The sequence below is a fragment of the Mustelus asterias genome, chromosome 19 (assembly GCF_964213995.1).
Source record: "Mustelus asterias chromosome 19, sMusAst1.hap1.1, whole genome shotgun sequence".
In the NCBI taxonomy this organism is placed as follows: Eukaryota; Metazoa; Chordata; class Chondrichthyes; order Carcharhiniformes; family Triakidae; genus Mustelus; species Mustelus asterias.
The window spans coordinates 54,658,177-54,671,612 of record NC_135819.1 but is presented as its reverse complement, the minus strand read 5'-3'; the positions used below and the strand labels follow the sequence as shown (position 1 = coordinate 54,671,612).

Here is a 13,436-nt window from a genome sequence, read left to right as displayed (position 1 = left end):
ATTTAAGCTCTACTCGAACCTCTTTGTGTCTTTCCTCATCTAACTATATCTACATAACCCTTTATCCCCTTACCTCAGATACTTATCCAGTCTCCCTTTAAATGCATCCAAATTATTTGCTTCAACTATTCCCTGTGTTACGGAGTTCCATGTTCTCACTATTCTCTGGGTCAAGCGATTTCTTCTCAATTCCCCATTTGATTTCTTGGTGACTCTTATTTGATGGATCTCTCAATTAAGCAGAGGTTAGATCATGTGGAATATGATTGATGGTGCAATCAGCAACCATAATCACTTATACGCATGCACCCATAAAACATAAAAGGTTGGAGAATCCAAAATCTGGCAGTCAGAAAACAGAATTTGCCCAGAAAATTGACATATTCCATTTGCTACTTTTGTAAATGAAGTTCAGACTTTTATTGTCCAAATACCAAGGTAATTCAGTTAGGCATTAGTTCTCGGTAGTACACTGCAGTAGTTATCAGCTTCGCTGCTTTGTTTAGTGGTGTGTTAGTCTAGTTCCTGCACTCTGAGTCAACCTGGATATCCCTCACCACCATCTGACCCGAACAGCTCTCAAAACTTTATTTAAAAAATTGTTTAATCTTTTTCCAACATTTTAAAATTATTTTTCATACGTTATTTCAAGCATCTCAAACATTCCTGATGGGAGAGGACATGGCTTTCTTGGAAAACCCAAGGTATTCTTTCCAGAAATAAGAAAGGCAAAATAAGCACTGGAAAATACTGTCTTTCAAAGAGATGATCTTTTCAATAGAATGAAGACCAACATGGGTTGGTTGGACCAAGCAACCCATTTATACATTGCATATATATGAATAAATGATTAGCGCTAATTGTTTGCTAATGATGTTCTTCACCCAACTCAACCATGTCAGAAGACAACTGAATTGGAGACATTCTCCACAGATATTCTTGCCAGCAAGGTTACTACATCCAATCGGTAAAAGCAATCCGAGATGAATAGCCCCATTTCTTACCCAAAGGGTAGATGGATTGTAGTGTGCAAATTGACAAAAAGCGAACATACAATTAATTTATAAAGTTTGGATGGACATGCCCTGCATTCAAAACATTCATCGTTCTACATAAAACATGCAGTGCGCCTTCAATGGGTACAGCTGACACTTTGATGGGCTAATTATAGGTCTTTTTCAAAATAAAAGATTGCTGCACTTTTACCTTCGCATACATCTTCCATGGAGAAGTAAGTAGTTTCATTAATGTAGCCACCATTCTTGTTGCATGAAGTTACAATGCCCATCAGGTTATGAGTTTCACTTTCTGCTGGAGGGTTTGAGGACAAACCACAGGTACCGTCATCCCACTGACGAGTTACAGGTTCCACCTGCAATTTAAAAAATACCACAGGTGTCAGGAAATTGCCTTCCATCTGGTATTTGTACGCTTTGCAGCTAAAACACACTTTTTAAAAAAAGAACCATCAGCAGAATTAAAAGTCAAACTTTGAAGAATCTGTTTTTGCACACTTGCAGTTTAAACCTATGTCAGTGATAGTAACACTCCAAATACAATTTGTTCAAGTGATCTACAAAGCACATGCTCATATGTGATTGTACAGTACTGAAAGGAAGTTGTTGTATCCCAAATTGTTTGAATAAATTTAAGCAGCTACCCAAAGCTACCTTACTAAAGTATTTCCAAATAGTTTTAAACCAAAATTACCACATTTTCATTTAGGATAAAAGCAAATTATAGATCATTTACAAAAATAACAAATAAATAATCTCAGGAAAGAGGCAGAAATGAATTTGATTTAACATGAAAGGATGGGTATTAGCACATTCTTTTATCTCAGAACAGGTGTTTACTCTGGCCCAGTCGGATGAGAACTCTGGCAGCTGTACGAATTTTACCACAAGTTCAAACAAATAAAACTTCAGCTTATTTGATCTAATTCTTTCAGAACATCAAGCTCTCCACCTACCCCTCTGCAATAATAAAACTACCTGAACAGTTTAATATCTCACTTTAAGGACACCTCCATCCTTATAGCCAAGTAGCTTCTGGACCAAACTGAACTGAACATGATATAAACTAGCAATTTCAAAGCACGATGGCTTCTGTGGAAAATGAAAAGTAAAACAGCCTACAGGTTGGAGATTCAAGATCTGACCTTCCTAAAACCAAATTTGTCCAGAAAAAAGGGATATCTTGAATATATTCCATTTGATTTAAATGAAATTCAGACTTACTGCCCAAATACTGGGTCAATCCTGACTCTACGCTAAAGTTCCTTTCTACTTTCCTTGTATTCCACACATTGCTTTGTGTGTTCCCAGCCTCCTAGCCTTGACAAATGCTTAATTTTTCTTTTTAACTAGGCTCACAATGTCTCTCGTTATCCAAGATTTCCGAAACTTGCCATACTTATCCTTCATCCTTACAGGAATGTGCCGGTCCTGAGTTCCTATCAACTTACACTCGAAAACCTTCTACATGCCAGATATTGATTTGCCCTCAAACATCTGCCCCCAATCGACGTTCTTCAGTTCCTGCCTAAGACATCATAAGACAACCATCTCTGGCCAGAGATTAATCCAGTGAACATTTGCTGTCCTACCACCAAGGTGTTAGTTCTGGGCAGTGTACCAGACTAGTTAGTGGTTTCACTCCTTTGTTTACAGTGGCATGCTGGTCTAATTACCGTGCCTCTGAGTCAACCTGAACATCCCTCAACCCCATCCAACCTGAACTGCTGTCAAACTTTAGTTTGAAAATGTATTCCTTTTTTGAAAAAAATACCTCTTTTTAATAATCACACTTAATTTCATCGTTTATTCATTGAATTTGGCCAAGGATAGACTATCTGATTTGATTGTCCAAAATCTGGCACAATCACAGTCCTAAGGGTGCTGGATTTTGGACATGGGACTAGTACTTGTGCAGTGGCATATTTCTTCCATAGTTAACAATAGCCTTAGCAAGTGCCAAGAACATAAGGGTTATTACTTCTTAGCTTAGGGTTGGCTTAGTTCAGTTGGCTGGATAGCTGGTTTGTGACAGAGTAATGCCAACAGCATGGGTTCAATTCCCGTACCCACTGAGATTATTCATGAAGCCCCCACCTTATTAACCTTGCCCTTTGCCTGAGGTGTGGTGATCCTCAGGTTAAAATCACCACCAGTCACAGCCTATGGTCATCTGGGACTATGGCAACTTTACCTATTACTTCTATATTTGAACCATGTAATAACACACCTTGTCTAACAGTGTGATGCTACCTAATGACCAAAAGCTCGCAGTCAATTCTCCAGCTCTCCCCTCTCTCATCTTGACGAGTCCGCAAGAGTGACAGAGAAAATGCTTGCATGTGCAAAGCTACACATAAATGCTACTGAAACGCAATGAGGCTGCACCTGAAGCAATTACGAAGAGATTACGTGGCTGGCTTTTCATAGAACAGTCCATCATCAAAAAAACAATCAACAAGCAAGCCTTTTTTTGGCAGACAGCAGTGTTTTGACCACATTGGCAGTCATCATAGATAACAGGAACATCTGTAAGCGATTTTTTTTAGGGGTCATTTCATATACGGTCAGACATAGTAATTCACAGTAGTGAAATCCATAGAATCACAGACATTCTAACATGGTTAAAAAAAAAAACTTAGGTCCACTGTGCCTGCGCTTGTTTTACACTAGAGCTATGTACTCCATGTCCTCTCCGTTTCTCCTCTATCCCTCAATATTACTCTACAGGTTTTCACCCAATTCTCTGGTACAATGTCACAGTTTCAATAGGTACGTGTGGTAATGCATTCCATATTGTAATGACGGTAGGAAAAAAAACATCAAACTTCCCCCTTTCACATCAGTGTAGATAATCTTTGGATCTTTATCTTCTCAAACTTCAAAAAGGTCGAATTCTGATTTGATTCCATTTGAGTATTGGTTTTGATAAAAGCAAAGCATGGTGGATGCTGGAAATCTAGAAACTGAAAGTGCTGGAAAACAAAGTTCAGCATCTGTGGAAAAACTGAGTTAACGTCTCAAGTCCACATAACTCTGCTTTGGTAGTGGTGAGAGGTAGAAATGTGATAGGTTTTATACTGTTGAAAAAGTGAGAAGGGTCAAGGAGAACAAAAAGGAAGGTTGTGGATAGATTAGAAAGTGGGAGAGATTGGACACGAAACATTCCTCTCTTTGCAGGTTCTGCCAGACCGCCAGCACCCTCTTTTTATTAGTGTTAGTTTTCTCTGCTTCATCGAATATCTGAGCCTGTTATCCAAAGTCTTTCATCCCTGGTATTACCTTTCTCATCGCACTGATATCTTTCTGCAATGGAGAGCCCTAATCTACAGATAGCAACCCAACTTTGTACTAACCATATTTTTTAAACATAGGCTGAAAATAAACAGAAAGAGTCTGCAAGGTATCAGTGCACACGGGAACCTTTAGCAGCGACATAATAACTACCTGCATTCATACAAGCAGTTGGATGTAATGGAGAATTAATCTGGTTGAAAAATTCAGCAGCAGTTCTAACAATTAAGTAATCACTTAAAAGCTTCTTACATAAGATGTATTATTTTGTACAAACATTCTTGATCGAATCGCTATTCTAAGTATTAACCTGTACATTGGTTACCAATTTTTGTAGTGTGGAAAGTTCATTTCAAGAGACCTGTGTGCAACAACAACTTGCACTCAAACTTCTTTAACCACAAAGCCTGGAGAAAGTAAGGAGAGACTGGAGAGACTGCAACTCTTTTCATAGGAGTGTAGGAGACTTAGATGTGATCTTAGAGTCATAGTGGTTTACAGCATGGAAACAGGCCCTTCGGCCCAACTTGTCCATGCTGCCCTTTTTTTAAGCTAATCCCAATTGCCTGCATTTGGCCTATATCCCTTTATACCCATGTAACTATCTAAATGCTTTTTAAAAGACAACATTGTACCTGCCTCTACTACTACCTCTGGCAGCTTGTTCCAGACACTCACCACCCTCTGTGTGAAAAAATTGCTCCTCTGGACACTTTTGTATCTCTCCCCTCTCACCTTAAACCCATGCCCTCTAGTTTTAGATTCCCCTACTTTTGGGAAAAGATATTGACTATCTAGCTGATCCGAGCCCCTCATTATTTTATAGACCTCTATAAGATCACCCCTCAGTCTCCTATGCTCCAGAGAAAAAAGTCCCAGTCTATCCAGCCTCTCCTTATAACTCAAACCATCAAATCCCGATAGCATCCTAGTAAATCTTTTCTGCACTCTTTCTAGTTTAATAATATCCTTTCTATAATAGGGTGACTCGAATTGCACACAGTATTCCAAGTGTGGCCTTACCTATGTCTTGTACAACTTCAACAAGATGTCCCAATTCCTGTATTCAATGTTCTGACCGATGAAACCAAGCATGCCGAATGCCTTCTTCACCACTCTGTCCACATGTGACTCCACTTTCAAGGAGCTATGAACATGTACCCCTAGATCTCTTTGTTCTGTAACTTTCCCCAATGCCCTACCATTAACTGAGTAAGTCCCACCCTGTTCAATCTACCAAAATCTTACAGAGGTCTATAAAATAATGAGGGGCATAGATCAGCTAGATAGTCAATATCTTTTCCCAAAGGTAGGGGAGTCTAAAACTAGAGGGCATAGGTTTAAGGTGAGAGGGGAGAGATACAAAACGGTCCAGAGGGGCAATTTTTTCCCCACACAGTGATGAGTGCCTGGAACGAGCTGCCAGAGGTAATAGTAGAGGCGGGTACAATTTTGTCTTTTAAAAAGCATTTAGACAATTACATGGGTAGGATGGGTTTAGAGGGATATAGGCCAAACGCGGGCAATTGGGACTAGCTTAGTGTTAAAAAGAGGGCAGCATGGACAAATTGGGCCGAAGGGCCTGATGCCATGCTGTAAACCTCTACGACTCAAGGACCTGGGAGACGGGGTGGTAGTCTGCATAACAGAGAAAGGTGATGAGGGCGGGGCATTCTGAGAAGAAGGATGACAACAGTGGTCTTGAAAGCAATTCCTATAGGCTTCATTCCAACATAAAAGCAGCTCTAGAAAGTCAGGAATAGGAATTGTGCAATAAACCAACACTGGGAAATAGGAGAGGACAGTCTGATTAACATGCACACTTGAAAGATCACAAATCTTTACAGTCAGAATGAGCAGTATGCATTTCCAGCATTTTCTGTTTTTATTTCCAGCATTTGTAGCTTTTCCTATTAATTTTAGGAGAATGTTGAACTTTCTGCATGGAAGCAAACTCTGGGGATTCTGTAATCTCTGTGCTGAAACGTTCTTACAAAGATGATGTTTATCTCTATTTTACATTAGTTTTGCAATTCAAGAAACATTTCCAGTATGAACTAATGCACATATAAATGTCAAACTCTACGTTTAAACAAATACTAAACCTATTCTTGAATTAGAAGAGAATAAGTGACGTTTATTATCACATCCTACCTTGATTGCTTTCCAACCTCCTGATGTCTCATTCCTTTGGGCTACTACGTTCACCTTCTGGCCAACTTGCAAAGGCATACCTCCGAGCACATTGTCCGAAGTGAAGTAGACGGAGTCATCAACTAAACCATATTTACCACAAAACCTGGTCACAGTGCCTCCAAGCACATTTTTATACTCTGAACAATCTAAAAAAAAACATTTTAAAAGTTGTTCATACTGCTGGCATCAGTCAATCATTTACACACGTTAGTACCAATAAACATATATATATATATATATATATAAATCAGACAATCTGCTTTTTTAACAGAATAATTAAAGCTAACTGCACTTATTTGAATTAATGTTCGAAATCCTGATCTCACCTGATTGTTTACTGGTTATGAACACCAATTGCTCTGTTCAGCATCAAACCATGTTAGACCAAAAAATCCAGAGATCAATTCCTTCTTTCAAGGGCTCAAAAGAAGCCCCAAAGAGCAGAAAAGGCAGTGAAGGTTGGTGATTGCGCTGTGGGGATCTGATTCTGGGTCATTATAACACCATAAGAGTTGGAGATGGTGCGTTTAACACATTCTTTACAAGCCAGTGCAAAAGCTTCTACTTGAAGATGCATTATTATTTTCTCTTCACAATGAAAAGGCATTGACTTTAAGTGGGTGATTCTCCCAGCCTGCTGCACTGCTCTAGCAGTGGAACGGGCCAGGAACACATGACGGAGGCCGTTTAGCGAGATCCCCGCTGGGCGCCACGGCCTCCGAGCGTCTCCAGCTCCAAGATTTTTGGAGTAATTTTTAAATATGAATTTCAATGTGATTAGCAGGCCCGGGACTGAAGTTTCCGGGCCCACTCGCGTCTCCCCCTCCAGCAGGAGTGGTTCACTCCAGTGGGGTTTAGAACAGCTCCCCACTAAGGGGAACAGGTGGCGCAGCAGACTCCACTGGAGGGAACAGAGGCCATGGAGGCCACCCCAGGAGGTGGGGGGGGGGGGGGGGGGGGAAAAGAGGTGCCCCTTGGCAGTGTCAGCCTGGCAGTGCCAACCTGGCCACGAGGCAAACAAGCATTGCCCAAGGGCCCTGGGCATCAGGCAGTGCCAAGGGGGTGGGCCCAGAGTGGGATTGGGCCTGTTGGGGGGCTGGGTCTCGCTGTCACTCTGCATTTAGGACCAGTGGCAGAGGGAGGGAAGGGGGTGATCAGGGCTGCCGGAGCTTGCCTGGAGGGGGTCTGGGAGGCCAGCGATCGAGCTGGCCAGCAATCGGGAGACTGGCAGTGTGGGGCCACTGCCACATGTGCCAATCTCCGCTCTGACAATCCGATGCATGCACAGTGGCTCTCTCAGCATTATGCTGTCGGCCTCTCCAGCGGGAATAGGCCACGCCCCCTGATTTTCAGAGTGAAACTCGCTGGAGCACTTGCAGTGCTCAGAGTGTGGGAGAATCATTCTGAAAATCCTATTAAATCGCAAGAGTTACTCCAGTTTTCACACGAATTTGACACTTTGAATTATTTTGGGAGAATCGCCCCCTTACTCTGGTTGAAAGCATTCTTTGATCATGTAAAATGTGTTACTGTTGCATTTACCTTGAATGGCTCAAAGAAATAATAAAACACAATAATGTTATAGACTAGATGCACAATTTGGACAAGAATGTTTTGGAATCATAATGTAGGTGAGTATTAAGCATGCCAGGATTGGAGTGGCTTCCCGAGTCGGCACTCCAGCACTAATTCACAGGCATAACTTCAGCTCTTCAACCATAATGAGCTGAGCACCAGTTACCTTTGCCCACACGGCCCACAGCACAGCGCTCAATGTCTACCGCCTCTCAACCGCAACACTCTGCTTGGAGCCTCTTTCTTTGCTCAAAGACCCAGTGGTTCCTTCCAGTGATCTCCTCCTCCCTGGGGGGAGTCTTCCCCAATCCTCCCTCTGTCTCTGGGATCTCTCCTGGCATTTCTCCCTGGGTTCTCTTTACCTCTCTTGGGCAACTCCTTGTCCTAGGAACCTTCTGTTTTGGTGCCCCACATTTGTACCCTATGATCAAGTTTTTGCACCTTCTCTCTTTTCCGGTTCTTGCCCCGGACCAAAAGTCTCTCAACACAACGGCACATGCTCTGCCTGCTCCCACTTCGCACATTTGCGGAAACCCCTGGGGCATGGCGGGACTTGCACATCGCAATCTCGGCTCCAAAATCAGGTAAATTCCTATTACTTGACAGCGTTTCAAATTATTCTTAAAACATACTTGTTGCCCAACACAATTTGTACCTAGGAGTGACTGACATGAGGAATGAAAGCAATTGGAAGATTAAATAAATGCAAACTGTGGTCTGAATGGGAGGAACACAATTCATAACTAAAAGTAAATCAACTGTTCAAAGAACCCATTGTTTTCAATTTCCATTATACACTGCAGAATTAGTATGAACTTTTTACTATATACATTACCAAATCTATTTGCTCTCATGCATGCAGTGTTACTGCACTTGCTTACAAAGAATATGAATCAGTCATTCACAATTTATTTCCCCTCCAAGACTATATGGTATCATGCAAATATCAGGGAAATCTGAGAAATTGGAATATGTTTTGGTCACATATTTTCATTGTGGGAATGTGAGAGTAAGATAACTCAGGCGTACATAGAGTGACTGTGTGAGTGCAATGAGTGCATTTGAGGTGTTAATAAGCCTAGCAACACTGCAAACAGATGTTTATCTAAGGCAATGTAGTAACAACGGATACAGAACATGCATAGATATTGAGAATTAAGGGGAAGAGATGCAAGGTGTGAAGATGGTGTGTGATAAGGAAGGTGGATAAAGTGAGTTTACTTTAATTTTTAACTCTAAAGGTTAAATTGAGAGATGAAGGTAATGAAGTTTGGGAGGGGGAAGTTCTAAAAAATATTAGGTCAGATAAGGAAGAGATCAAAGGGGAAAAATGTATGTGAGAATGTCCAGAAACATATGCAGGAGTAACTGATTTTAGATCTCAGCCAACTGAAGGAATAGCTATTTCTCTCCCAGAAAGCAATTTGTGTGAAGGAAGAATGATCTGAACAGCAAGTGGCTGGTTTACCTCAAAACCCTAAGATACATAAAAGCCATGTATGGTAACAATACATAAAAGCCATGTATGGTAACAGTTAGTGGATTTTTATCTATAAGGTTTGCAGAACAGACTGGGGAGCGCTAGCTCTGAAGGTAGTTAAGATAAGATTGTCTGGAAGTGTTTAAAATAGTGATACTGTGAAAGGCCATTGCCTTAGTTAAGTGCACTTCTAGTTTGCTTTATTGTTTTCTTTCTATTCTTTAATAAACATTTAATTTCTTACATCATCTCAAGTGGTCAGGGACATCATTTCAGGAACTCAAACCTTTCCTCATGCAAAACAAATTGCAAACAGAATTGGGGTGATTGTTTTCGGTTTTCCTTCTGGGGTTTGAACAACTCAGCATTTACCCTCAACTGTGCCTTAAGAATGGTGTGGCGATACAGTGCCTTTTGAAATGTATTTTAATTATGTTTCTAGCGGCCCCTGGCATTATATCAGTGCTGTCTTGTCTACCGGCATGTTACGTTGTTGCCACAGCAGCAGAATTGATTCTAATGGCTAGAGTGTTGGTTTTGATCTGAACTAATGCTGTTCTGCTGCTGTTCCCTGGAGTTTTGCAGAGTGGGCTTCATTGGGATGATTGGTAGGTATGGGCATATTACAGGGGAAGCTGGGCTTTACACAGAATACTTAAGCTTAGATGCTGCTTTTGAGTTAAGAGAGTTGTCCCTTTCTGAAGTTGGAGCCTGGAATCTGCCAGGAGGCAAGTCTCTTTTTTGGAGATTGTGCTGTATGAAAGTTGCTGCTGCTTTGGAAGCTGCAGAGGGAGAGCTATCCTTTGGTTTCTGTCTGGAGACTGGGAACTGCCAGAGACTGGGTTTACTTCTGAGGTTTTGCGGATATATCCTTCTCTGAAAACTGCTGCCTGGACTTCTGTCCAGAAGAGTTAAAAACCTGAAAATCCAGCATCATGTGTGTGTACTTGTTTTTGTGCTAATTCTGAAGAAGGGTGAATGCCTATGGGGTACTGATTTAAATTGGAACAACAGAGATAGTTAGCTGTTAAGAGTTATACTGTGTCATTTTAAGTCTTGTAATTGGTAAAAGCTGTGTTATATTCTAATTGTGTCCTTAAATAAACTTTGTTTGGTAAAAGTTTCCTAGTCGGTCACTTGAATCACACCTGGAGTGAAACACCTTATGCTCACCAATACCAAAATCAAATGTAAAACTTAAGGCTAACTTCACAAAACATCTTTGAGTTTCTGGCGTGTGTCTTAACAACGGTAGAAATGTGTAATCACTGCCACTTTTGTTTACCGTACATTATCTAGAGAGCAAAAACTGCAGCAAACTAATTAAAGTGAAGAGTGCTTCTCACTTACTATTGACATTGTATGTCATGAATGCAGAGCATGTTTAATGAGCGCATGAGAGATGATATCAGAGTTGAAAGCAACTATATTTCAATAATAGATACGTGATTAATACAGTATCTGATTTCAGTCAATGCAATTGCATATTTTATTCCTTAAAAAATAAAGACTATTTTTCACTTTAACAAAATATTGTTCAACATTCAGTACCTGTTGTTTCATATTTATCCTGATCCAAGTCATCACTGGCTTTCCTCCAGAAGAAGGCAGTAGCTTTCAATAAGAGGGAGAGCATTGCCGGTACTTTTTCAATATATCTAAATTGGAAAGAAAATCTTAATATTGATGCAGTACAGTCTGCCCAGTTGAGCTTGCAAGAAAGAATTGTCCTGTAAACAGCACAAGCTTCTGTGTATGAAAGTAATTTGTGACTGTACAAACAGAATATTTCAGTGATATTGTTGCTGCCGAGATACTTGTTAATGGCAGGGATATTAAGTCAGCTTACTCATTTTTGTCACAGCACCATTGTTTTGTCATGCTCTGGTGGTTGAGAGCCTGTTCCCATTTTGTACTGATTATTGTACAGTTCAATTTTGAGGTTTCGTTAAAGCTCAATGTTTTCCCTTAAATACTGACATTGTGATCCAATTTGTCTGTCAATCTAAAGGTGAGCACATGCTACTGGCACAGTAGCAGCTATGGGGCACTGTCACACCTCTCAAAAGGAAACTGGTGAGTTTATGCAGCTGATACACATGGATATTGACTACTTAGTCAATTGTATTGCGGTACAGTAACAATGGAAACTATAGCAGCCACGGATTGGGCATCGAGCTTTCAAGACAGTCAAGTACTATGATCACTAGCATCGGAACCCAACCTACAATTTGACACTTGATCGTAACTTTGCTCTCTTCTTCATTAACAGGTTCACCTGGGAACAGAGAAGCAAGACTAATCCTCATCGCGGATCCAAAGATGCAGAAGGTAATTGGCTGTCTCCAGGACACTCTGCTGAACAAGGAGTACTTATTGGACCCAATGCTAGGGCAGACACAAATTACTGCATGATTATATTGTGCAGCTCGATAGCTAAAGCAGCAGTGTTACTTGCTTTAATATAGCAGACAACCCACCTGTATCATGGATCCCAGGTCAGGGGTGCCCACCCCTCAGACCTCGCTGATCTCAGAATGCAGTCAGCTAAAAGGCATGAGGATCTGTATCAATGATAGCCTCAGGAGGATAACCTCTTGCTGCAATGGGGGCTTAGTCATCACGGTCTAACTTTTGAGGATGAAGAGATGTCACCCTTCTTGGAGAGCACTGTTTCTACAGTAGCTACAACTTATTCACCAGAGGGAAGGTCTAGTGAAGCAGAGATATGGCTCCAAGCTGAGGTCCCACCCTGGCAGCCATTAAGCCAGAAATTTCCCAAGCCTTGGATTCACTGTTCAATGAGATTCACACATCTGTCGATGCTAAAGCTCTCCACACTGCCACTTCCTCCTTCCAGAAGCACCTGATTTGCCCTAGTCTAACAAGACCAGGCTCTAACTCCCTCCCCTCGCGCACGTGATAGGTCTCTTTGCCCATTAAGCAAGTGGTCAGTCAGATACACATTTCCTCAGCAAGTGTGATTTGCTGCCAGATCAAGACTGCCAACATATGGCTAAAGCTCACAAGACATTCTGAATAATGATAATATTGTAGATGTTTGTTTAGACAAAATGTTTAAGCCAGATGTTTTGCTGGAATCAGCTATACACTGTGTACAGATGGTAGTCACCCTACTTAGACACGTTCTTTAGCATCAAGGTACTCTGGAGGCATGATCAGCAACATGATCAGTGCTTCCACAGCTCAGATTGGTATCCCAGTCAAGAGTTTATCCCAGTCTGCTCACCAAGCTGATGTTTTATTGCCTTTACATGTTGTTTGTGAAACACACTTCTCTCTATCACACTGACATTTGAAGATCTGCCCATGGAGAACATTGATGTTGAGGTAATCACAGGCACTCTGTTCATGGCAACTAACCACATGTCAATCCAGCTGACCAAATGCCTAGTGTCAATTGGTGATTCCAGCACCTATGTTTATGGATCTCATCTCCCCCCACCCCCATGCAGAGTGAAACAAGCCTATAGTACTTTTCACTCCCTCAAAGTCAATGAATATCTGGCGAGGGGATTTCATTGGAATGACCCACTATCGGATAAACTTATGGAGTTCAAATGTTTGCAGTTGAACTATTCTCTCTATCTTTCAGACCCAAGTGTACCAAATCGTCCAATGTTTGGCCTCCAACACCTTTTGATTAGCGTTGTTGAAAGCATTTATGTCACAAACCTCTCCGTGAAACGCAAGTCCTGTCTTGGATTAGGCATTTCAACTTGTTACAACATTCAATGTTGTTTTTAAAAATTCATTCAAGGGGTATGGGCTTCGCTGGCTAGGCCAGCATTTATTATCCATCCCTCCTTGCTCTTAAGGTGGTGGTGAGTTGTCTTCTTGAATCGCTGTAGTTC

At 41.2% G+C, this 13,436-nt stretch overlaps 1 protein-coding gene across 1 annotated transcript in view; it reads right to left on the bottom strand.

Moving 5' to 3' along the window:
• Positions 1–11,197, bottom strand: part of mov10l1 (Mov10 like RNA helicase 1) — a 70,567-nt gene extending 59,370 nt beyond the window's left edge. The window contains exons 1-3 of the mRNA XM_078234616.1: positions 11,113–11,197; positions 6,465–6,652; positions 1,207–1,372 (exon numbers count right to left, since the gene is read on the bottom strand). Coding sequence (XP_078090742.1) covers positions 1,207–1,372; positions 6,465–6,652; positions 11,113–11,197 — 439 coding nt within the window. The remainder of the gene's footprint in view (positions 1–1,206; positions 1,373–6,464; positions 6,653–11,112) is intronic.
• Positions 11,198–13,436: the final 2,239 nt, after the last annotated feature.